Below are 26,748 nucleotides of genomic sequence, written 5' to 3'. Positions count from 1 at the left end.
GTCCTTTATGTTGTTTTGTTTCCTGTCTAGCGGTCAAAGCGAGTCAGTGCGGGACAATCAGTATTTGGCTGATTTGGAGCTGCAGACGTCGGTGGCACTAAAGCTCCGCATCGTAGAGGAGCAGCGGAAGTGCTACCGACCGCAGCAACCCGTTCCAATGCCTCGCGCTCACAAATGTGGGCTGACAGGAATGGAGAGGCGCCAGAGGCGGCAGGGATGATGACAACGCCACAACCTCCGACAACGATTGCTGTCTAGTGGCGTACATGCTTTGCATGGCTGACCTCTTTCCCCTCACAATAGAGGAGCAGCGGAAGTGCTACCAACCTTCACAACCTGTACCAATGCCCCGGCAACACAGTATGCCGACACCGTCACCTATTCGGCCCAGAGTCACAGCTTTAGCAGGCAGTGAGCTGAGGACGACGACAGTGATGGAGGCGGTGTCTAATGAAGAGAGAACTCAAAATCTAAAGAACTCAAGAGATGCAGACCGTGTGTGTGTCAGGAAAGTATCAGGGATCATCACTCGTAGTGTTCTCTGTGGTATCGCCCTAGCTGTGTCCATCGTTATGGTGGTGAAAGAGAGGAAGGGTGCCAAAACGCTATGGCCGTATTAGACCTCCAGACGTCAGTGGCACTGAAGCTCCGAATAATAGAGGAGCAGCAGATGCGCTACCGACCATTGTTATGGTGGTGAAGGAGAGGAAAGGTGCTAAAAAGCTATGGTCAAATTAGACCTCCAGACGTTGGTGGCACTGAAGCTCTGCATCATAGAGGAGCAGCGGAAGTGCTACCCCCCCCCCCCCCCGACCACAGCAACCGGTACCAATGCCCCGCCAACACAGCATGCCGACACCGCCACATATTCAGCCCAGAGCCACACGTTAAACAGGTAGTGGGCTGAGGATGACGACAGTGATAGAGGCGGTGGCTGCGGTGTCTAATGAAGAGAGAACACAAGGTTTCAAGACCTCAAGAGATGCGGACCGTGTGTGTGGCAGCAAAGCATGATCACGACAAGGGATCATCGTCCTTAGCATTCTATTTGTCATCGCCCTGACTGTGGCCGTCGTTACGGTGGTGAAGGAGAGGAAAGGTGTTCCAAGTTCCAGTCAATTTTGGCAAGTGATTCTACAGATATTGCAATTGTAAACGAGACTAAAGTCGAGTCATCCAAGTGTATCCTTGTAGTCTAAGTCAGCATCTTGTGAAAAAACTTAAAAATCCAACATAAATCTCTTCTTTAAATATTGTTTAACAAGCAGCAATTATTTCCTAGTCTTGAGCTCTATTGTATCAGCAATACTCAGCCACTGCAAGATAATCACAAACAGCAGCTTTGCATTTTGATCCACAGAATTCGCCTAGGTAAAATTCCCATTCATCTCTCCGTATTCAATTGGTTTTCTCTATCCCGGTCCACTCGTAATAGTCTCTCACTTCCCCGTGCTAATTCAGCCGCATTTACCAACTCTCCTCTGTTTTTGTCCTACAGCTTTTGGCTGCAACTTCCCCAGCATGTTAAGACATCAAAATGTCTTTCCAGCTTTAAAAATACACTCTGATCTCATAATGTAGTACGATAGTACGATAGGATCTCATTGCTAGATTCTTGTCTATCCTTCTTTCTTCTCTTTTTCTATATTCCTTTCTTTTCTTTTCTTTTCTTTTCTTGCCGTGGTTGGCTATCACCCCTCCCTCGCACTTTGCGTGCCAATTGGTCATGGACCACGAGTTGAGTGAAATAAATAAAATAAATGAATAAATAAATAAATGGCCTGGTTGAGTCAACCATACTTGGCTATCACTCGACAATCACTAACTGGTAGCTGGCTGACCCTGTGTGCATTGTATTAGCCAGGTTTCTCTTCCGGTCATGATAATTATATCTCTCCTTAACTATCTTGACAATAACCTTGATCCAGTTACTTACTGTGTTCCACCTGCTCTAACTCAGCCCAATGTTTAGATTTGCTCCTGAAGCCCTAATCTTTCCGTAGATGCCCAACTCGATAGGGGTTTTCAAAATTTGGTTTTCGCCTGACCTCGTTACCCCCTAGGTTCCAATTTTTAGTTGCGGGTGACTTCAATGCCCTCTACACAGAATGACTCCAAAGCAACAAAATACTGTACCTGCCCGCCTCGCAAGCCTTTGTGTTTTGCTTTTCATTCATGCGTGATCCACCTAGTATTCTTCCTCCCCCACCCTCTTTTCTCCTATGTCTTTTCCATAATATTGGTGCACTATGGAGTCGAGACCTCAGGTCGGCGAGTTCCCTAGGTCACAGCACCTTTCCTCCTCAATTCTAACCAGATTGGAGTCCATGGGCACTCGTAGAAAAATAAACACACTGCTTAAAATTAGTATAGCTACAAGGACCACAAATTGCGCTGTAAGCAATTACTAAATGTCGCCATGTACATGTATGTGGGCCTTGTGATCATCGTATAACATTTTACACATACATGTCAACATTTAACAAATGCGTCCAGTGCAATAAGTCGTCGTTCTTTACTTATTTTAGACGGAGATACACGACTGATCAGATAATCACAGTGCTGCCAACCTTCCGTATTTTTCCGTATTCGTACGGAAATTAACTCCCTTGCCCGCAGCACGGAAATTGACCGAAATGGTACGGAAAACTGAGAAGTATGGATCAGCTGAATATGAACCAGTTTTTCTACATGTACATGACATGGTATGCATGTCATACACATGTACATGATGAGTACAGTTTGAATAAGTGTTATGCACGTTGTACAGAGGAACAAAATCTCGTAAAATATATGTAGATCCCGTAGACCCAGTTGGGTGTTGAATATCCAGGAACCTATTGTGTTTTCTATTTCCACTAGGAAATGGGCCCTGGAGGCATTTCATACGAAACATTTTTTCTGACTAAGATCTAGCTAGTTGTTAAATCTAACCAAAGTGAAGAAGCTGGAAAACCGATTGTTTGCCATTAATTATGAGGCTAAACTTGGTCAAATGCGCATGCATAGCGCACAATGAACACCCAGCCATGCATAGCGCACAATGAACATCCAACCAGGTATGTACACACATATGGTCCTAGTACAGAACTTCGTACATCTGCACAACGTGCATAAGGACTATGGATATGGCCTTGATTTATGATTATGAGTACCCTTGTCCTACCAAAGCCATCTACAGTGCGTGCCACAACCACAATCGTGACCACGGTGATTAGTACTACAGGTCGTCCCTCGTTAATACATAATCTCTGGGACTTGACAAATGTAATGTATTAACGGGGTTTATGTACTAAACGAAAGTGTACCTAACTTGCTTGTGTACCAGAATTTTTTCACGTTTTTCAACTTTTCTGAGTGTTTCTTGCTAACATGACTAGGGAGCGAGATATTCTTGATTCCCTCAATATAACATAAAAATTATGTTATAAGGGTCACATTCAGCGAAGATTCTACAGTTTACATGATAGCATGCCAGCCGCGCCTGTACAGTCACTCGGAAAAAACAGAGCTTTCTCGGCTTGTGATGTGCGCTCTGATTTCTGAGCTAATTGCGTCCACAAGTAGAAACCAGAACACAATGTGTCTCCACTGGAAGGCCGAAAAACCAACAAATTATGTATTATTGAGGTAGGTGGCCCGGAGAAATGTTATGTACTAACGGGGTTTATGTACTAATGAATTATGTACTAACCGACAAAATTTGTATGGAAGTGACCACGTTTCGTCCGGGACTTGAGATTTCTGATGTACTAACGGGGTTTATGTACTAACCGGACTCGTATTAACGGGGGACGACCTGTAGTACTAGTCTACAAAGCACATGTACATCAATACATGCACACAAGTACCCGGTACCCCGAAGACTACAAATTTCGTAAAAAATACATTATAAATCCTGGGATTAAAAAAATGGTAGTTTGGAAAAAAACTCTGGAAAATGCGGAAATTCAGTTGTCCAAGGACGCAAATCGGACCGAGCAGGTTGGCAGCACTGTAGTTATTTTTATATCTATGTTTTGCGTCGTCCGCCGGCACACGTTTCGATTTTTTCGGAAAAAGATAAAAAATCAAACATGCACATGTATAGTGAGTGTACGTTCGTGTGAGTCATCATACTAGTGTGAGTCATCATACTAGTGTGAGTCATCATACTAGTGTGAGTCATCATACTAGTGTGAGTCATCATACTCGTGTGCGAGTCATCATACTAGTGTGCGAGTCATCATGCTCGTGGACTTTTTGCATACGTCAAAGCTGGGATTCAGAACTGGCCTTACCGCCAGCGTTAGTAAATGGTTTGTTCAGCAATTGCGATCCGTATTCCATGAGCTTTCACAAGACTGCATCGATCGCCTAAGCTGAGAGGATGCATCGTTCCGGAGCTCTTTGCACCGCTGCTGAAGGCTGAGTAAAATAACCCAGTGCAGCATTGACACCAACGGTTGCCTCCTCTGGCCAAAGTGAATATTTACTCAGGCTGATAACCCAGATTTCGTGAATCGATGCACGGTTTTTCTTTCGAATGTACACCATGTACGAGCTCTTGTGCTATACACCTCTGTTGAGTCTATTTTTTTGCAACTTCTTTTCCACCTCCTGCATATGATTCTGGAAGTTGAACTGATGCGAAACATAGAAGTAAGAAATGGTGGCCTTATGCATTAGCTCTTACACCCCACTTATGCTGCAGTCAGTACACATACGTACTTACGTTGACTCCATTTGTATACGACTTGTCCAACGCCATCATTGTGAGCCTTCAACACTTGGTAATCCACAGGACAGAACATAGCGGCGAGAGCATCTCCTCGCTCTGTGAACACAGCTCAGACATCATGCTTGATCGTAGTGTGTCCATGGAGTACTAAGACACAATGGGCTTAGTGCAGCTAACGCCAAGCGTGAATGGCGCGGAAAAAACGGACGAGAGTAGCGGCGAGAGTGTTGTCCTTCCTCGGTGAACACTGTTACACACCATGCTTGATGATTCACAAAACACCATCGGCGCAGGCCAAGTTTTTCGCCACCAGCGATTTGTTCGTTCACCAACAATCGAAATTAACGTTTTTCACCTGCACACTCCTCAGAGCTGTCGCCGTCGTGCCAAGGCCCACTGGCGCATGGCGTACATACTCCAAATCTACATGAATGACGAAGGGTAACGGCTGACGTTTGCGCTCATGGACAATGCGACGCTGCGTGAAGATACGTTGTGGTTCCGCGATCGATCAGAAATCTGTTGTGTGTCCATGGAACATTAAAACACAATAGCGGCCCCGGTGCAGCTAACGCCCAACGTGGATGAAATGAACAACAGTAGTGGCGAGAGCGTTCTCCTTCCTCCGTGAATACTGCCACAAGACATACTATTTTGATTGGTGATTCACCAAAGAAACACCATTGGAGGCCAAGTTTTTCGGCACCAGCGAGTTGTTCGTCCAGCAACTAGCGAAACCATTTCTTTCTTCAACCCTTCGTAGACCAGCCGCGACAATGCCTTTCTTTCACGTTACTCGTTAGGGATGCGATCTTTCCTAGATGCTGTCACCATTGACAATTTGAAATAACATACTACTACAAATGTGCTACAATCATGTAGCGTTTCTCCGAAAATAAAGTCAGCTCCCAGCCAGGCGTGTGAACAGCCTGCTTGAAGACTCGGCGATCGGATCGGGTGCGACGTCTCTTTGACGCCCTCTTTGACACCTGAAACAAAAAGATTTTTTCAACAGTTTATATAGACTAGTCATGTTTATAAAGTCATGCGTGAAACCAGCTGCATATGCGAGCATGCATGCATCAGCAGTCGATAATTCTTTTGGAAAAACGATAGGTAACTGCTTTCGCTAGTCGTTTTTCTCAAATCAGGTTTCTCCCAGGTTTAGCATCGGGAAATCGACAGTGATTGATATCACGAGGTCACGTACACAAAATGTCACTAACATCCACACAGACACAGCTGAGACATGAAGGGTTGATGAAGGTAGCGTAACCACACAGACACAGCTGAGATACATGTGTGAAGGGTTGAAGATTGCGTAACCACAACCACACAGACACAACAAAGATAAATGACATGTATGAAGGGTTGAAGATAGCGTGACCATGGTGACCACACAGACACAGCTGAGATGTTGAAGACAGCATAAGGCTATTTGTGGTACCAACAGCATCTCCAAAATGTTATCAGTGGATATACAATGTCATGTACATGTATATCACTCCCTTAGTATTGACTCCCATAGATTTCTTCTATACCTAAGCAATCAAAATTTGAGTATGCAGGAATATTTAATATTCCTGCATATTTCACTCCTAATGCCTGGTTCACACTAGGCCGATTTTCCGGCCGACATGGACTCGTACGAAAAATCCTCAAGATCGGGGCGAAAATTGCGTAGTGTGAACAGTGTTGTCGTACAGGGTTCCGACAAATCTGCAGCGATTTTCTTGTCGCACTAGTTTTCGGCCAAGTATCGACTGGTCGATATTTAGCCGAAAAGCCGGCCGATTTTTACTGCTTGCACGTGATGGAGCGGGATTCGGACCAATCACGGTAGGCTTTTCACCATGACAGCAAAGAGCGTCGATGTGGAGCTCATGACCTCTTGTACTTTTGTACTCTTGATGAAATGTAAAGTCCTACCAAAATTTCATAACACCCATGAACTCTTGCTTTTATGGATAATCGATACGACTCTATTGCGAGTGAGTCGTTCCCCGTGTGTGAACAGGCCGTCCGACTCAGTCGACACAGTCAGCAGACTCCATGTCGGAGTCGGTGTCGGAGCACTGGCCGGAAAATCGGCCTAGTGTGAACCAGGCTTTAGGGCTATATTGACTGCTTATATTTGACTCCTTTTAGCGATTGAACACATGCTTTGGTTTAGTCGTGATAAATCTAATATTGACTTCGTACTTGGTGACTCAGTATAGGAAATAAAAGACTTCGGCTTCGCCTCGGTCTTTTACTTGGCATTTATTTCCTATATTGACCTCGTACCCAGTCAATATTAGATACTGTAAACCGTGAAATTATTGCCATGGTCGAATTTCTGCGAAATTCGCGACCGCGTGGAAATCGCGAAACTTAGATTGCGCGAAAAGGAGATCCATGAAAGGTTTAGCAAGAATGCCACAGGTTTAGCAAGAATGCCATTCTGCAATCGCAAAATTAAAACCTCGCAAACCTGTCCGGATTCTGAAAACGCGAACTAAAAACGCCGCAAAAATTTCACGCTTTACAGTACATAATGTACAATGTACATGATGTGTACATGTACATGTACATGTACAGTAGTTGCAAAATATCAGAGTGGCTTTTTCAAGCACACGCATTCACAAACACCAACAACCGTTTATAGATTGAAAAGATACCGATCAAAGATACATGTATAAGTTTGCCATAGTCAAAGATTTAAGGGGGCAGGCTGGTCGTAAAATCCCTGAAAAGTCGAATTTGTAAATACACTCCTTTGTCCGCAGTACGGACATACAGATGTACATACAGATTGATAACTATTAGGGGTGGATTTTTGTGTGAGTAGTGGTGGTAGTTGGGAAAGGGGTGTCTGACAATGAATGTCAGCCAAAGCCAAACTACAACTAGTCTTAATTAACGAAGTAAGGCATTCAGAGGCATCCTGTCATCGGATTTTTGGTTGAGTTTCTACAATTTAATATTGAGACGCTGTCTGAAATGGCGTAGCGTGTATGTGTGTGTGTGGGGGGGGGGGGGGAGGTATGGCTTTGGCAATAGCACAATAGGAATGGGGCAGATTTTTTTCGGGGTTTTCTCGGAATGGCAACGGATAAGCTTGTTCCATTGTCTGCACCTAGAGATGAGTCTGTGCTTGTCTTCAGAGAGGAATTGTATTTCTTTTTTTGAAGAAATATGAGCCAGGACAATCCTACAGATAGAATGCAAACACAAGAACACACAAATTGATTAGCGAAGTGAAAAAGCAGATCATTTATAGAAGAACATATTGGAAGCTTTCCAAATTCTTCAGGTAGTACACACATCCAATTATGGCATCTACACCAGTCTTGAAGAACAAATCGAATGAACTTCTTCGCCTTTATCATCCCGACCCATCAAGGGCTAAATGTGTCCGTTCCCTTCTCATCATGAGCTCATACAGGGAATAAAGCGCTTTATTTCCTGTATGAGCTCATGATGAGAAGGGAATGAAAACATTTGGTTCTGCTAAGTTTCAGTTTATTCTTCTAGCCTTGTGCGAACAACACATCGACGCATGCACCGCAATTGGCAGTAATCGTGGACCTTCAGCACAGGAAACCGAATGCGGAATTTGAATGATGGACAATACGAACTTAGAAATTGCGGCTTTGGCGGTATTAGTGATGAAGTTGGTTGTTCTTACGAGGAACGCACGCTTCCTGCCGAACTTGACACTTGACTAAACTGGGAAAATGACACAGTCTGAACAGTAAAGTTGAAGATGGCTTACATTTCTTATTGTAGACCTTGAAAAAGAAGATGAGGTTCAGGGCAACACTGGCAGCGAAGAAAATACCTCTTATGATAGATACTGCAACTGAAATGTCGGAGCTGCATTTACTATAACCGTGGGCAACAGCAGTACTAACTGGTGCTGCAAAATACAACAGAAAACCACATTCTTGTAAGTATAGATCCCTCAGACATTAATTAACAAGAACTGCTCAGGCTTCAAATGGCATCATATGACACAACATACAAAAAGTGATCCATGTCAATACCACGTCATTACCCGTAAATTTCAACTGCCAAATCAGCATTATTCATCTATCATGCATAGGATATTAGTCACACATGGTGGGGAGGGTATGGTGCTGGTTCATAACCAGATGCATAGCTTCAGGATGACATTGTGCAACACAGCTCAAGGATAGGAGGGTGAAACAATATTTAACTTTCTTCGTGGAGTGCATAAACATTTCGCATCAGATTTCGTTACAACTCGAGAGAAAATTCATCACTTTCTTTTGATGGGTATGCTTTCTTGTGAGTAGAGTATAAGTTAGCAGAATTGCATAGGTGTAGGGTGACACTTGGTGAACTGCAGCACCAGTGCGGACTAAAGGGCATGGATACACCATACCGGATCATCATGGACCAAATAAGCCTCGCGATTGGCCTAATAGGCACCCTGACAACAGATATAATTACCGTACTGGCGGTTTTAGGGACCCTGAGGTACTATGTTTTCACTGTCTATCACAGATGGGCTACTATTCAAGAGAGGGCTCTCATCACGCGAAAACGGTATGGAATGTGTGCTACACTGGACTTACGTTATGAGCGTTGCTCTAGCCATCTGAGCTATTGGATCGGGCCAAACCTAAAAGGCACTGGCAAGTTTTTCACTCAAAAGGCAGCTCACAACACGTGCCACACAGACTCATGGCACATGGGTCACTTTCCCTCCAAAAGGGACCTGCCTGAAAAGAGAAAAAAATGCCAATTCCACCAAGACTCGAACCCAGGACCTTGCTTGTCATGAGCAATGCTCTAACAAACTAAGCTATGGAACCAGACCAAACCTAGAAGCTGTGAGCTGCTTTTTGAATGAACACTTGTCAGCGCCAGCTAGGTTCAGCCTGATCCAAAGGTTTGGATGGTTATAGCACATCTCGTGACAAGCAAAGTCCAGGTTCGTGTCCTGGATAGGTTGACATAAGTTTCCAGCCAGTTCACTTCCCCGAATGACCCACCTCCGCTGCATATCTCTGTGATTATAGATGCCAAGCTGTCGTGGGATCCTCACAATGAGTTGATTATCACCAAGGCCGCGATCGGCGCTCTGTGGCGATCCCGACGAGCACTGTCTGGTAAATCACGACGCATGTTCATTCAGGCAGTGATCATGCCTGACTTCCTTTATGGGTCAAACGCATTCTTTGTCGGGCTACTTAGCGGCCAGTTAGACCGCCTGCGACCACTGCACTAGGTTCGGTCCCGTACCATAGCTCAGAAGGTGAGCTTTTTGCTTTTTTCTCTTTTCAAGCAGTTCACTTCCCCCGATTGATCCTTTGAATTTCAAGGTCTCCCAATCCTTTCAAAAACAAAACATAAATCCTTACTTTCCTCTGAGTACCTCTTGTGTACTGCATGCAGCTCATCATAGGAATTGGACACTCTAGCAGGTTAAGGCGCATTGTCTCTGTGTAATGTGTGATATATGGTGAGAGATAGGCAACCAAACATGTGTACCTGAGCAAGCGGAGATTTCCTTGGTCCACATTCCACTTTTCTGGCATGTGATCAGTTGATGGCGTTGTGACCAGTTACCAGAAACATACAGGCCTTCTCTGCATGTGACATTAAGTGATGTGTTTGCTGAGAAATTCAGTTTCATCAGATTGATAATTTCTGGGGTGAATGTACTTGCAACAGACACAGCCCACCCTACTTCACTGGGTAACTTGCAGAAAGCAGGAGGTATTGGTTGATAAGTTGGTTTATCAGTGACATCAGGTTGTACTCTGACTGCAGCTGTTGTAGTGCCTAAAGTGACACGATATCCAGGACCGACCGAGTTGACAGCAAACACCGTGATCAAAACACTTCTCCTCTCCTTTAGTCCAGTTATGGTGTAGAGTGGCATTGCAATGTTGATATCGTTGCTCACTCTCTCCTCAGTATCTCCTCTGAGAACACTATACTGAATTACGTAGTATAGACTACCACCTGGAGCAGATTCAAAAACAAAGGAGAATGAAAAATGATGAGTTGTTTGCAAATAGAAATTCGGCTGTACTGAATGCTGTTGTAATATCAATCTAGTAAAAATAGTAGGTTGGCAATATTAATGTTGACTGAATATATAATTTTTTTGGAGACGGGAAGCTTAGGCCACGCCGTTTTTTATCTCTGTTTCGCGTCCCCCGCGCGCATGTATTTCACACCCGGAGTTAAAAAAAAATTAAGAATTTTTTTTTTTTTGAAAATGCAATACAAATTTAATGCAAACCCAGAAAACAGGAAAATGTAACTCAGCTCACACACATGTACCTGGTACATTGTACATGTGTGTGCAATAAGCTGGACCGCAAGTCACACAATCATCATGCTGCCTGTGTTTGGACCACAAGCATGGCAGAGGGGATACACTCATGTATTCATGTACATGTACATTGTACATGTCAATGTACATGAACAGTGCCGCGTCGCTTCATTGTACACAAATGTAATGCACGTACACTGTTTTTTTGGATGGCTTTTTTATTTTTTTTGCCCTCCCTCATTGATTTCATCGAATAAGGTGACGCGAAACATAGACAAAAAACGGCGTGGCCTTATCAGGAAAAGAAAAAACTACAAATCTTAACCCTTTAAGAGCCACAGGAAAATTTCAAAATTCTGCATTTTTTCGTGCTCCTTGGATCATAGCTTCAGTTCTACTCACTCAATCCTCCCAATTCAGGGCTTCCTGGAAAGGTCTCTGCGAGAGGAAGAGAATGAGGTCGATCATGACAGCCAGCACACCGTCTATCCAGCGCTAGATCGCAGCGACAGTACGAAAAATGCCCCAAATGCGTCCAATTGCGTCCCGCTCCAGATATTTCATTTTACTCGATCGTGGAGTTCCAATTTTTTCGCTGTGTACTCTTGACAATATCAACAGTGAAACCCGTGCAAATTCGAGTAAACCAGCTTGACGAAAAGTCTCAAAATTCTCAATACTAAAGTCGCACTGCGCGCTTTTGAAATTGCCGCGATCGCGGCTCAACTTACGAGTGATTTATCTCAGGAACCGTTGCTCGCAGCGCTTCGCGAATTGTTTCTCCCGACAGGTGAGAGTTTTCTCTTCGCCCTGGATATTTCGATCACTGGATTTGAGCGAGATTGGACTGAGTTACGATCTTTTGAAGTTTTGCATTTGAATGCGTCGTTTACGACGCATTCAAGTATGGGGCGGCTCTTAAAGGGTTAAGCTATTCGTCACCATCATCATCAATAAGGACTAGGTGCAAACATTTATATGGTTTAACTTGTCAAATATAACACAATGATTATATTAATGCTAATGTGAATGTGTTCTTGAATATCGATCCACCATACATCAGGGGTTATTGACCTACAGACCATGCTCTTGAAAACAATACTCACCGTAAGTTGTTTCTGGTGCTTGCCATCTTGCCTGTAGTACAGAGCTTGATATGGGTATGGCTGTCAAATTCCTTACTGGTCCTGGGGCTGGATTGGAGAAAGAGAAAAGCGAAAGGAAAATAATTGAGTTGAATCTGAAGCAGGTTTCCCGGGGCAAATGCATCAAGAAAATCCGTCATGTCAAAAAATTTGCTCCATCTGCGGACAGAACTGTTTTGTCCTTTGTGGACATACATTTATAATTGTTCACTTGCTGTGTGTGTTATGCAGAGCTCACTGACTTTTCAGTTTGAGCACTCTGGCAAGGTACGTTCGGGCCTGGTTTAAATCTGGCTTTGGATATTTTATTTTTCATTGCTACCAGGCTCGGCCTCATTTCCTCTGTGCTGCGCTGATGAGTCCACCAAGGACGAAACAGTTCTGTCCGCAGATTGAGTAATAGGGCTTGAAAGTGCTACGTCACAGCATGGCAACAATTTCAAAAATTGAAAAACTGGATCCACTTGGATCCAGTTTTTGTATGGATCCAAGCACATTTCAAGCAGTCTTACTCACAGCAAGGTGATGTAGCCAGTGAAACTGACTGATTTGGCTAATGGGGGCGGGGTGACAACTGGTGGCGAAATCAAAGTCACACCTGCATGCGACATGAGTGGGTTGCTATGCACCCACATACATAGGCAATAACAAAGTCAAACCTTAGTGGATCCAAAATAGTAATGTGATGTCAATTTCCTACTCCCTGGGCGTTTTGACACCATCACTTTCAAGTCCTATTGTTCACTTGTATATTTTCACACTTTTCATGTTCAGCATTACCACACTGCGTGCATTTTCTAGGATATACTGTGACATTTTCTTACAAATTGTGTGTACATGATGTTTGTGTGTTATAGAATATTCATCTGGCTGTCTGGCTGTAGTTATATTACTTGTTTGGCCTCTTCATTCTTATCAATTCCCTGATGATGCCCGATGGGTGAAATATGGGCGACCTTTTTTCATGGAAAAGAAAAAAGACCAAGGAACTACAAGTTACGCTATAATGTACACTAACTCCACCAGTTACTAAACAATCAGCTCAGGCAATAACATTGCACGACACTGACCAACCGTGTCGCACGAGCTGATTGCTTAGTAACTGGTGGTGTTAGTGGACATTATAGCGTAACTTAATTTCTTGGTCCTTTTTTCTATTCTTTAAATTTATCATTGGCTCTTCATCCGAGTCCAATCTTTCATTCATTAATCTTGTGAAGCAGAGAGCGAGTTTGTGAGACGGAGAATGGGCGTGTTTTAAAATTACTCAATTTCCTTTTCTTTAAAATATTTACCTATTATTCCCTTGTCTATTACTCCGTACATACCTAGCTTCTGAGTTATGAGCCGCCTCCTTGCTTTAACACCAAGACCCACTCCATTAATGGCTGCAGCAGTAATCTGGTATCGTGTAAAATGTCGCAAGCCAGATAGTGAAATCGAGTTGCTGACCCAACCTTTAGTGGGAGACAGATGGGAAGAAAGATATGATTCAAGCAAGAAAGAAAGCAAAAAAAGAGAATGATGGCAAGAGTAGAAGCCCAATAATAGAATGAACAAAGCGAAGAACTTCAAGAAAGTAAGTGTGTGCTGTTCCCTAAGAGGGAGCTGCCGCCTTTCCCGCTCACTTGACTAGACAGAGCGAATCAGTTTCATGCATTGAGGCGGCAAACAAGTGCTGAACACAAATAGGAATATGATTGCATTCAATCTGGGTCCAATCATGCATGCACCATGTACTCACTTTCATGAACTCGAATAGATCCGTGCAGAGAACAGTTGTAGAGTTGACATTGACAATCTTCTACTTTGATACACCCAATTGCATCGTAACTAACCTCATAGCCAATTATAGTACCATGGGAAAGAGCAGGTGGCATTGGCTGCAGGTTTTCAGGATACGAGTCACGCACACAGACAAAACTGGCATTATTTTCGCCAAAGCAGTGAAAGAGGATTAAGTTTGATTTTTAGCATGCAGCAAAGAATGGAAAAGTTTTGTAAAGATATCCACTGTATGCAAATCATGCGCTCTTTAAAATTGATGGATCTGTTGTCATAGACTTTCTACTCTCATAAAAAATATTCACGGTGCGCGTAAGACTCGGCCAAATGTCCAGTTTTCCGCAACCGCAGGATCGCCACCATCCTCTTGGATCATAAGATCATAGTACTCTCTCTCTCTCACTCACTCTCTCTCTCTCACTCTCTCACTCTCTCTCTCTCTCTCTCTCTCTCTCTCTCCGCCATTCCTCTCCCCCCCTCTCTCCCATGGTGCTTGCTGTGTTCGCCGATCCCGAGACCCTTGGTCGGGGGAGTCCACTGCATCTCACCAGCGCAGCTCATGTAGCGCCTACACACCCATTGTTGTCTTTTTTGTTTCGTCTTCGTTTTGTCTCCCCTTCTTCCCTAGGTATGTGCAATGTGATAAAAAAATTATTATTAGTATTATTTTGCTTGTTCGCGTTGGCATCAACCTGCACAAGATCATAAGAGTTTTTAAATGGTTGTGGGATACTCAAGAGAGACTGATGAGAGTTTGGACCATTGAGTCGTATGGTCTTGGACCGAGGAGGCTTTGAAGCACTTTTTACCATAATATTCCCATTCCTGTTGTTACTGGACATCTCATGTATTCATGCACACCTGATTAACATTGGAGCTGCTTTGCACGGAAACATGAACACTGCATTCAAAGCCCAAAAGTTCCATTAGGTGAAGTCATCACTGCAGTTCTGGGCTATGACAATGCACTTTTGATTGAGAACATCTGACGAGCAGATATTTTGCATGATCATAGATCTCTTAGGAATGGGTTTGCTCCCACAAGAGAGCTCGCACTATTCCGCCAACTTGACTTTACACTTGACTGACTCACAACTGTCATCCAGAGCAAAAGAGAAGTTCATCGAATCTTCGACTCGGCAAACCTGCAAGAAAGCACCACTCCCTGCTCAATACACAGTGTTTCGGGGAATTCACCCCTCATCAGTTGAGCTTGAGTAGGCTGAGGAAGATTGCAGAGTCGAGGCTCAATGGACTTCTCGTGTGCTCTGGATGGCAGTCGGGAGTCAGTCAAGTGTCAAGTCAAATCGGCGGAATAGTGCGAGCTCCAGTGTGGGAGCAAACACATTCCTAAAAAATCATCGCCGAAGTCGCAACCACTATTTCGTATCATAGATCTCCATAATATTATAAATCAGCTCACAATAGTACTAAAATTTGGCTTGACATTGGGATATTTTGTTTCAGTTCATGGGTCAAGAACTAGAAGAGTGATGGTGGTTTAACACACCTGGCAGGATGGCAGTGAGTACATGCCTGTCCAATCACCCACAAAACGCTCTCTAAGCCCCAAAGTGCTGGTAAAGAGTTCTCCATCTCTCACCACCATTATTATTTGCCGTTCGGCCTTAAGTTGATACATGACTGGTGATACACACATAGCTGGCTGGATACCTGTGTCACATCGGGCTCGGCAGCTGACGGTTTCTCCTGGGTTGTACGACGAACTACTAATAGCTTCTGTTATGTTGGGTGAACTGGTTCCGCTCATGAACACGCGCAGGAGCTGCAACATGCGCTTCGACAGCAAGACTCTAGCGGTACACACCAAGGTCGTTTGTACGACAACTGTCATACTTATTATACACTGATCATCAGCATTACCAATGCATGGGCTGTTGTTGTTTGTCTGCATGGGCTGTTGTTTGTCTGGAAACTGTCTCTTCGTATACGCCCTTTCAATCATTTCGTAATCCTTATGCTTTTCTTTTTGTCTGCTTTTGGTCAAATCTACTTAGCAACTAGCTATCTGTAATCTGATTGGTTGGCCTTTCCCATCTTGGCTTGACACTGTGTTATTTTCAACAATAATATATCGTATATAACTCCTGCTGCTTTCGAAGTAAAGTTACACTCAACCTGCTATCTCAACTCAGATCAATGATTGAATAGCAGAACTCTCCAAACCTTCTCGATCATCTCGTCCAAGGTGAATGTATGGAGCTGGATGGATACTTAGATCAACTGTATAGGTTGATGACCTGGTTGGGTTATTACGCAATATCAGGGTCAGTGTCGGACACACTACGGTATTGACTGTACCACTTCTTACCCCAGGTACTCCCTGAGTCAATAAACACACACTCTTCTGGGCTCCAGAATCTCCAATTTTTTCGCTCAGCCACCCCTCCCACACGAGTTAATTGTACTTCAGATGGCTGACCGTACCACACTAAAATACTTTCTGACACCCCTGAATTAATATGTTGTGGCCATAAGATTGGTATTTTATATTTCCGGCATGACACCTGTATATCAATTAGCGCCTGGAGCATAGGCGATGGAACAGCAACGACTAGGCTCGGATTGCGTTTCATCCCTCCAGAACTCACCAGGCAATCTCGTATTTCAGGAGTGATTTTACTAGCATGAAGATTACTACCAGAACCAGAAATTCAGCTCTTGCTTTACTTCTATGTCAGCTATCTACTTCCTCCGTATACAAAAACTTCGTGACTTTTTTTTTGAAGGCCTCGCACAGCTCTGGAATTTTTCCGTTTGACTTTTAATAACATCCGTGGCATTGTCTAACCTGTTTACAAGCTATATACAAAGAAAAAAGCAACTCAGACGAATGAGATTGAGCTTATTCAGAGTCTTCGTCACTCCTGTCCTTGTCACCTGACGACGCTGACGCCGCATCGCCAACAGTCGCTGTTTCCGCTCGCATTTCGTTCAGATTCTTTTCAGCTGCAGTGATGATCCGACGCGGGACTTTGGCTACGTCCTCTTCATCTCCAGAGCTGTGTATGAATCGGTGTCAACTGTATTTAGTCGTTCCAACCCACGACCTTCATTATGCCGTGAAACGAGTCGCTCAAGCACATCCACACGCTTCGCATTTTCTCGGCAGGATAATCCTCCCAGCATTCTACAACGGCTTCGAGGAGGTCCCTGCGATTCCCCTAGACGTTGACGTCTGATTGGAGAGAGGCGAAGAAAGCCAGGTCGTCGATATTCCGATCCGGAGTCAGCGCTGGTTGCACGACGACTGAAATGTTTCATCTTGCCGTGCGAGCGGAACCGATTTATGTTCTCACATTGCATATGGGGCCGCGCACCGCAAGTATGAGCCTGGCCAGTTTCATGGCTGCGAGTGCGGCGTGACTCCGTGTTCCAGCCGCGTGCTCCACTTTGTCACGGTGTCAGTTTCGAGCAAGCAAGTGTTATTTCTTTTTATTTGACTGGTGAGTTCCTGTCGGCAACGTCCTCACACGCATGGCTTCCGTGGAGAATCTGTTCGGGATCAACCAAACCTACCTCAACAATGAATGTGGGTTGTCGATGACAGCCTTTGGCGCGGTTCGTTGAACAGGTTCTTCCTCAAAAACACCGTTGAAAAAAAGCCACGAAGTTTTTGTATACGGAGGAAGTATGACTTGCAGATAGAACCCACTGTCACTATCCAAGTTGTTGCACACAATTTGCCTACTACATTCTTCACCGAATGCCGCAATGTACTGTGAACTGCCCAGATCTTGCTTTCAATATATTTATGTTAGTATGGACTTTGACCTGGTGATTATACACACTATGTAGGAGTACAACATTCTAAAGTGATGCACTGTGGATGAGGTGTGAGTGCAAAGGGGAATTCCCTAACCTTGAACCCTATCGTTGCATGACCTGGTGATGTTGAGACAGCAGTGAGGCCTTGGGGCGCCGCAGACCCTGCCAGTTAGGGATACAAATTCAGGAAACACAGAAACACATTAGGTCTCTCTGTGCCACTGTCCACTTTTTCCAGCGCATAGTTTTGGCAACAAAGCCATGGCAGCCTGTCAGGGATGCTGGGTCTGCAGCACAGGGATGACCATGTTGTGTGGCCAGTACCACTAGCTGTCTCTGCACTCTCCTGTTTCATTCCCATCCATCATGAAAATGGGAATGACTGTGTGGATTGCCTGATCATCCACTGTCACGTAAACTTCTAAACCAAAAGGTGGTTAAGAGCATGTCCTACTTTGAAGTACATTCAAAGTGGTCAACAAGATCTGAAGGGATTGCTAAGAAAATCTCTCTCGATACTAAATCACTAAAATAATATTGGCACACCGTATGCTTTTCTTCATCGTTGTACTTTTGTTGTACTGTTCAGGCCCGTCGCACCGACTTTGTAGGTGGGGCGGCCATGGAAGGGTGGGGGTCCGGGGGTCGTCCCCGTGAAACAACTTAAAAAATTGAAGCCAATTGCAAGCATTTCCGGTTATTTGGTGCCATTTCAGTGTACGGTAACTACAATGAAAGACTTTTTGATTCTGCAACAAACAAAGGAGACGCTACGATCGGGGACAAACATTACCCTCCCCTGGGAAAAAAAATTCAAAAATTGAAGCCAACTGCAAGCATTTCCAGGCATTTGGTGCCATTTCAGTGTAACTGCAATGAAAGACTTTTTTCTGCAACAAACCACGATCGGGGACAAGGATTTGTCACGTTTGCGCTAAGCTGCGATCATTGTGCTTTGTTGTAATGTGCTCAAAAAAACAAAAAAACGGGCGAAAAAGTGGGGAGGCCTCAGCCGCCCCACCCGCCCCGGCTGTGACGGCCTTGCTGTTTCACCCTAAGGATGAGTTATTCCCAGCAATTTGGTGACTCAGTATTGAATGGCAAAGAGCCCAATATGTGAGTGAGTGTTCAGAATAAAGAATGTTAAAATGGCAGGAATATAGTTTGGGGATCCTTTAAAAGGGTCAGGATCCTTTTAAAAGGGTTGTGTGGTTGACTTAAAACAAAGGCAGGACATATCCCACCAGCATTAAGTTGACACTTTCACTCACACATAGTCAAAAATTGAACTGGATAGGAACAGCAGGAGAACTATGATTCTTCCATCTCTGAAGAAATAATCATGATTTAAATACTGAATGATTGACGCACGTTATAAAATGTAGTAGGAGCTTACGTGATTCGGGAGTCTCCAGTCTTAGTCTAGGACTTGGACCACTTGGACCAGCTGCATTTTCTGCATGATACCAGCAGGTATACTTGGTGGCTGGTTGGAGTCCAAAAATTGTGACAGTATTGAGTGGAACACTTTGAACAGTGTCCTTCACATAAGATCTGTACTCTGTATCTGGTTTACAAATGACTTTGTAAGTTTTGACGGGTAGATTTCCTTTGTATGATGGTGATTGAAGATTAAGAGTGACCGAAGTTGCTCTTAGTGAATACTGGACGATGCGTGCCGGTCTAGGGGCAATAAGAAACCTGGGAATATCTGTCAATGAAAGAAATAATCAAGAAGAGTGTTTCATTGGCAGAGGAGCGCTTAATGCCCATAGAAGGCAGGTCATGTGATTTTGGAGTTACAGGTAAGTAATTATTAGTTCGGCAGGAAACGCGAGCTCCAACAACAATACAAGTCGCAGCCAACTTCTTTGGCTTGTAGTTTTGTACATCTACCAGCCTGATCACCAAAACAATGAAACAAGTTTGACTTGAAGATAGTTTGGGATTTGAACTCACAACCTCATGGTCAGCAGACAGCATTCATAACCACAAGGCCAAAAAGGAAAGGATAAATCGTGCGTTTGGATAAAAAATCGATACAGGGCAAATTGTAAACCATGGGAAAAGGCCGGAAACCTGGCTGAAATTCTGACTCCTTAACGGCTAGTCCAATTGTTCCGAAACCTTCACAGAACAATTTACCGTGTCCTAATAAGGCATTCTATGTACTTTGTTGTCCAAATTTTCCTTATCGTCATACTTTTTAAGACTAAAACCTGATTGTAAATCTTTTTGAAATGGACTGTAAGTAACTAAGTTTGTATCCCTGGTGATGGTTTCGCCTGGAGAGCAGTATATAAGTGGTGCTTTTCAGGCACATTCTTCCTCAGCCTACTCAAGCCCAACTGATGAGGGGTGAATTCCCTGAAACACTGCGTATTGAGCAGGGAGCGGTGCTTTCTTTCAGCTTTGTCCAGCGGAAGGTGCGACGTGCTCCTCGTGTGGTCCGAAAGGAAGTCGTGAGTCGGTCAAGTGTCAAGTTCGGCAAGAAGCGTGTGCTCCTCGTTGGAGCAATCAACTTCATGACATTTCTATTAGTTCGAACAACACACATGACGACGTAGGTAAAAACAAAGCATAGCGAGGGCTCCTTGGCTTTGACGCCCTCTTGTTGCAAATGAAGGCTAGAAACTGTCGCTAGGGAGCACCCTATGGCTGAAGGTTTTCTAAAAGCCCAAGAATGCTGGCCGATTTCACCCAAGGGAAACTAATAATCTCATCAAAATTGGTCACAAGGTGTCACTGAGGTTGCGTTCACACAACGATTGAAAATGATTTGCGTTTACACGGCAACGAAGTACGACCTAAACGGAAAGAAATCGTTTCGTTTACTACTATTGTTTACACGACAACGCCCAAAAACGATAACTAAACGCAATGGAATGGAAACGCACTTCAAAGTGTTTTGAAACGTTTTGAAACGTTTTCAAAACGTTTTCGTTCTCGTGTAAACGGTGAAAACAGTGAAAATGATTGGAAACGGAGCGCCGGTCATGGAAACCATTCCGCACGGATTATATTTCGCGGCAAATACCCGACCCTTGCGCCCACCAGCACGTACCAACTCCCACTAACGTGTCACTTCCCGCCCTTGCGCCAAGCCACCACGTGCTAACTCCAGCCTGATCACCCGTTTTCCGTTTTCGTGTAAACGGTTCAAAACGATTTGCCGTTCTCGTGTAAAGGGTTTGAAAACGATTCGAGGCCAGTCCGTTTTTGTTCCGTTTCGTTCCATTTCGTTTTGTTTCGTCTCCGTGTAAACGCAGCCTGAGACTGGGTTAACATGTTGGCTTCCTTCCCCGCAAAAAAACCAAGAGAGCTTGTAAGGTCATTGACCTCGCCATGCTTCTTTGCCTAGGTCATCGTGCATGTTATTCGAACTCCTGGAAACGTTTTTGCAATACAATGATAAAAATACTTCGAAGTAGAAATACATCCACCCTCCCCATTTCTTTCCGTAACACAGGATAATCATAAAGTACATGACATTGTATTTCTTGGCTTTGCCTAACATGGGATTCGAACCGCACTATCGCCCTGCATGTATTCCCCCGATACACTTCACATGCATACGCATGATTCCAAGTTGCTTCACGTTATGATCTTGCAGTTGAAACCCCTGTTTAATTATGGTGGCCAGCTGTCTTTTACAATGATAAAATAAAAATCCACCCCCTCCCCATTTTTTTCTGAAGAAAAATGGGTGGTCATGAAGTGTATTCTTTGGCTTGGCCTAATATGGGATTCAAACCTATCGCCCTGCATGCATTCCCCCGATACACTTCGCATCATACACATTCTTCCAAGTTGCTTCTCGTTATGATCTTGCAGTTGAAAGCCCTTGAATAAGGTGAGCTATCTTTGATGGTACGGTACGGGGCGTATGCGAGATAGTGCCAGGCATGCTGTCGTCAGCCACAAACAAACACCGAATTAAAGCTGTGTAGACCCTGGCTAGCGCCAGATGTTACTTTTAAAGTCTTTCGCCTAGCTACTGGAGTACATGAAAAAACATTATTATTCTCAAACCGTACCTTGTACTAGGATGTTCAGTTGTTTTGAAGCAGTTCCAAAGGGTGTTGATACTGTACAAGTATATATCGCTGAGTCGTCCACAGTTAGGTAATCACCTAGCTTGCGTGTCCAACCATTTGCACCATTATATGCTGGTAGTATTCTTCCATTCTTAGTCCACGTCATATTCAATGGTCCCGTGCCGTTTGCTCTGCACACCAAGGCAATTAATCCCACCTGCCATGATGTGGACACGATAGTCATGGATCCACTGATGAAGGCAATGTATGGTTTTTCTATAAAAAACGCAAACAGGGAGGAAGCAAGGAACCTTCACCACTACAGACTGTCCTCGTATAACAAGAACAATGGGGTAGGTGTAGGGATAGGTGGGGTGGTAGAAGCGGGAATGGCACATCTGAAATAGCTAAAAGAAATTGACAAGGTGTGCTTGAACGAAAATAAGCACAGGGAAGAGCTGTTGAACTTAATTACAAAGAAATAGGGGCGTTTTAAACCAAAACATTGCCTTTAATTAAAGATGCACCACGAAAACTCGAACCAAGGACCTTTGCAAATATAATACTCATATTTTTCCTGCAGCAGTAGCGAGAGAGCTTGGAAACTCAGGGCCCTATGCTATGCTTGTTTTGCCTTCAGGACCTAGGTAAAAAAATGCATAATGGATGTTACAAAATTTTGATTTCTCCTATTTTCTTTTAAGACATAACCTGGGATTCGAACCCGCACTATCCCCCTGCATGCATCCCCCGCTACACTTCGCATGCATACTCATTCTTCCAAGTTGCTTCAAGTTATGATCTTGCATTTGAAAGCCCCATTTGAATATTGTGGCCAGCTGTTTGTGTCCAGCCGTTTTTGATGGTACGGTACGGTACGGGACAGGTACGGACGAGGGTAATACGACAACGTCTACCGCCTAGATGACCTATTCAAAAGAGCATAGGGATGTTATAAATGTTTCAATTCTCCTATTTTTTCAAGGCATAACCTGGGATTCGAACCTGCACAATCGCCCTACATGAATTACCTGAAACACTTTGCATTCATACTCATTCTTCCAAGTTGCTTCACGTTATAATCTTGCATTTGAAAGCCCTATTTGAATATTGTGGCCAGCTGTTTGTGGCCAGCTGTCTTTGATGGTACGGTACGGTATGGGACAGATACGGGATAGCACCAGGCGTGACACGCACAAACAAACAAACACAAAATTAAAGCTGTGTGGACCCTGGCTAGCGCCAGACGTTACTGAAGTAGCGTCTTCTGCATAGCTACGGGAATAAAACAGTAGTATTGCCAGTTTTGCATACAGAAATGATTCTCTGTACATGACTAGTAACATATGCATTACTCACCGGCAACGTGTAAAGTTAGAGTGTTCCTCTGATACAGTTTTTCTCCCTGCCGAAAGCTGCATTCATACGTTCCTATCATTGACTGAGTGATAGTTGTTGGCCAGTGGAGCTTTCTGGTGTATGTTATATCCTTTTCTACTGATGACTGCCGCTCGTCGTGATAATGGCGTTCAATCCTGAACAATGGATTGTCTTGAACAGGTGCGTTGTTGAAGTACCAGAAAGCTGTCGACAGGGGTGGGTCAATGGGCCCAATTGAATGAATTGTGCCACATATGATCAAACACGTCAAAGTAGGAAGACTTGCCGATGACGTGTCAGGCACAATGTAAAAATCTCTTGGTCCTTGATAGTTAATATACCCAATCGGTTCTTTTCTAAACCCAACATATCCATTTTTACAGTCTGCAACAACAAACGCACACAATGTGAGCAAAAAAAATGATGACTTTCATAGAAACTATGTGGAAGTATTAACTGTCACGTTGCCGTAAAGTGGCAACGAATGCTAACGTACGGGCTGTATTGCATGATACTCGGCAACTGCTATTACTGTTGCCTAGCAACGAGTCTCCAGCTTTTCTGGGCCCCAAATAACTATCATGTTGTGTGACTTTGCACATGACTGCATGGCGTCAGAGCAACTTTGGAAGAGTTCCAACAAGCTAGGAATCAGACGAAGTCCATGATTGCCTCCGCTGGCCATCGGCCCTTTCTAGCAATTTAATTTTTGTATTCATTAATAGTGAACAAAGACATAAAAGCACTATATATATGGCCTGGACTACCATCATACAAAGTGGCACTCATTGTAAGAAAAAGAATACAAGAGGATGTAGATTGACAGACTTAGATTTTCATGCCCTCGCTCAGTATTATTTTCATCAGTCCTCACGGATCTCACACCATTGTGACAATACAATCACCCTTCTACCCTTGTTTTTACTGCAGTCACTATGTAACCTTCACTGAACTCATAGTTTGAGCATATTTTCCCGTTTGCTTTCCCATGTACATTATTCGATGTAAGTTCACTGAAGACCAACGAAGAAAAAAAGAACGTTTATGAATTATTGTAAAAGAGAAAAGGACATATGGATACGAGTTTAGAGTAACTCTCCGTCACTGTAACATGATACTATATACAGTCAGAAAGTGAAATAACTAGGCACAAAACTGACAGAGTACAAGTTGGGTGGTGTGCTGCTTTGCTGCTTCGAATTGTAGTTAGACCGCTTTGTCAAATATCGTACTGGTCTCGTCATCGTCCAGTAACAATCGACATTCTTTGTTCCGTTGGGACTGTAGCTTTTGCTCGTTTTCGCTGCGCTTGCCGTCCCCTCTTTGGTCTTTCCATAACCTTGAACCTTCCAAGTTGGAAGGCTGTCGGTTAGCGCTACGGAGATGTGTTAAAGTTAGGTGTCAGGACGTCGAATGTCTCAGTACTCTGTCAGTTTTGTGCCTAGTTATTGCACTTTCTGACTGTATATAGTATCATGTTACAGTGATGGAGAGTTACTCTAAACTCGTATCCATATGTCCTTTTCTCTTTTACATTTATTTATGGCTCAACATCCGAGTTTTATGAATTATTGTTCACATATTTTCTTTTATTAGTCCATCCTGGCATTATGTCAGCTTCCATTTTTTTTATGGAAAAGTTGTAGGATGCGGATGCAGTTTTGAGAGCTGTGCATCCTTTTTGTGAAAGTAGTCCCTGTTATGTTGTTCTGTTATCTTGCATGAACAAGGACAAAAGGCAAAGGAAACTAATAAAACTACAAGGATAAGCGTTGGTACAAAGAAGGCAGTACAGAGACGGGGATCGCGAGAGTGTCCATATGCATACGCATAGAATCCTAGTTAGGTAGGACACGGATATGTGCAAGGCACGCATACGGAGCGTAGTGCGTGCAGGGTACAACACGAATGCATAATAAGACATGTGAGTTACATACATAGAACACAGAAGATGCAGCACAGGGCAGGGAAGCATCATACATGAACAGAGCAGTCCATAAGAGTACATACATAAATACGGTAGTGCATACACAACATCTCCCTCTTCAGCGAGCGAGGGAGAAAAAGGAGCGAGAAGACAAAACTATACAAACAGCCTGGATGGAAGACAAGAGAGTGAAATAGAGAGAGAGTCGACAGACTTGGACAGACAGAATATAGCAGATACAAGAAGAAAGAAGTAAGACAGATACAGATACTGAGAGTCAATAGATACTGAGAGCGGCAAGAAACAGTCACTGTCAAGCATTAGGATGCTTTCGCAGGTGGCGGCGGTTGCGTCGAACAACAGCACCGGACTGCGTTCCGATGACGAGTGACTTCGGCTCTGGAGCAACTGCGATCACTGTTGCCTTCCCCTTCGAGGGGCCGGCGGCAGACGTGACAGTGTCACCCGGTACCAGAGGAGGGAGGTCACGAGTGCGGTGCCGGAGGTCGTATTGCCGGGTAGACTTGGCTTTCTGCTGTGCATCAGCAGCTTGAAATGCGTCGTGATTGACAGCATCAGGCAGAAGTTGCGATGGCAGCTGAGGGTGCGGGGTTTTGACTTTGCGTCCCATCAGCAATTCGGCAGGACTATAGCGACAGTGTGGCAGGGCAGAAGCTCTATAGGCAAGTAGAGCATCATACCACTGCCTTGTGGTGGCGTTCTTCTTGAGCATGTCCTTGACTGTACGGACCATGCGCTCGGCTTCTCCATTACTCTGCGGGGAATGTGGACTGCTGGTGACGTGCTGGAAATTGAGTTGACGGCTGAACGTGCGGAACTCCTCCGAAGCAAATTGCGGGCCATTGTCAGAGCGAACTACAGCAGGAACACCATGGCGGCTGAAAAGCGAGTGAAGTGTGTCCACGAGTTTATTAGCGGTGGTAGACGACATGGTGATGACCTCAGGGTAACGAGAGTAGTAATCGACCACGACCAATCAGTTGGTGCGATTATGCTGGAAGAAATCCACACCAATCGTGTGCCAGGGCCGTTCAGGAGTGGCGGTGGCCATGAGTGACTCAACTGGCTGCAGACGATGCTCTGCGCACTGGAGGCAGTTGGTAACCAACTTAGAGATTTCTGTTGCGAGGCCTGGCCACCAAACAGAACTGGCAGCGCGCAGTTTGCATCGTACTTCGCCTTGATGACCGGTGTGGATCAGCGCTAACATATCACTGTGCAATGCTGGCGGAATGTATATGCGCTGACCTCGTAGGATGATGCCCGAGGTGATGGTGAGCTCATGTTGTAGCGGCCAGAATACTCTTATGTCTGGTGAGAGTGGCTTGGATGAGGGAGGCCAACCATCGGTGATGAGCGTTAGCAGCTGCTAACATACTGAATCGGCAGCTTGTGCTTCACCAATCGAAGCCAGTGATGCGTCCAGCTGCTCGACTGCGGAAAGCGTGACCTGAGCATACGCTTCCGCGTCTTCCTGGAGCTCAGTGTCGGCAGCTGGGCGACTGGCGGAACACAGTTCTGGAGCCCGTGACAAGGCGTCGGCGGAATACAGATATTTGCCAGGCACATGAATAACATTGTAGGCAAGCCTGGCCATGCGCAGCTGAAAGTGCAGGATTCGAGCTGGCAGAGAGTACAGCAGCTTCGTA

General features: G+C 44.4%; 1 protein-coding gene and 1 long non-coding RNA gene across 2 annotated transcripts in view; both read right to left on the bottom strand.

Moving 5' to 3' along the window:
• Window positions 1-5,643, bottom strand: part of LOC135818456 (uncharacterized) — an 8,292-nt gene extending 2,649 nt beyond the window's left edge. Inside the window, exon 1 of the long non-coding RNA XR_010553684.1 lies at window positions 4,715-5,643. This is a non-coding gene — a long non-coding RNA (uncharacterized LOC135818456). The remainder of the gene's footprint in view (window positions 1-4,714) is intronic.
• Window positions 5,644-7,376: 1,733 nt separating this feature from the next.
• Window positions 7,377-26,748, bottom strand: part of LOC135818453 (cell adhesion molecule Dscam1-like) — a 28,288-nt gene continuing 8,916 nt past the window's right edge. Inside the window, exons 3-12 of the mRNA XM_065331837.1 lie at window positions 23,131-23,535; window positions 21,772-22,047; window positions 19,131-19,445; window positions 17,829-17,896; window positions 13,905-14,043; window positions 13,489-13,617; window positions 12,122-12,208; window positions 10,223-10,699; window positions 8,478-8,621; window positions 7,377-7,913 (exon numbers count right to left, since the gene is read on the bottom strand). Coding sequence (XP_065187909.1) covers window positions 7,912-7,913; window positions 8,478-8,621; window positions 10,223-10,699; window positions 12,122-12,208; window positions 13,489-13,617; window positions 13,905-14,043; window positions 17,829-17,896; window positions 19,131-19,445; window positions 21,772-22,047; window positions 23,131-23,535 — 2,042 coding nt within the window. The 3' untranslated portion in view covers window positions 7,377-7,911. The remainder of the gene's footprint in view (window positions 7,914-8,477; window positions 8,622-10,222; window positions 10,700-12,121; window positions 12,209-13,488; window positions 13,618-13,904; window positions 14,044-17,828; window positions 17,897-19,130; window positions 19,446-21,771; window positions 22,048-23,130; window positions 23,536-26,748) is intronic.

This window comes from Sycon ciliatum, chromosome 5 (assembly GCF_964019385.1).
Source record: "Sycon ciliatum chromosome 5, ocSycCili1.1, whole genome shotgun sequence".
Taxonomy (NCBI): domain Eukaryota; kingdom Metazoa; phylum Porifera; class Calcarea; order Leucosolenida; family Sycettidae; genus Sycon; species Sycon ciliatum.
Note: the sequence above shows the minus strand (reverse complement) of the source record. Positions and strands in the feature narration are given on the sequence as shown.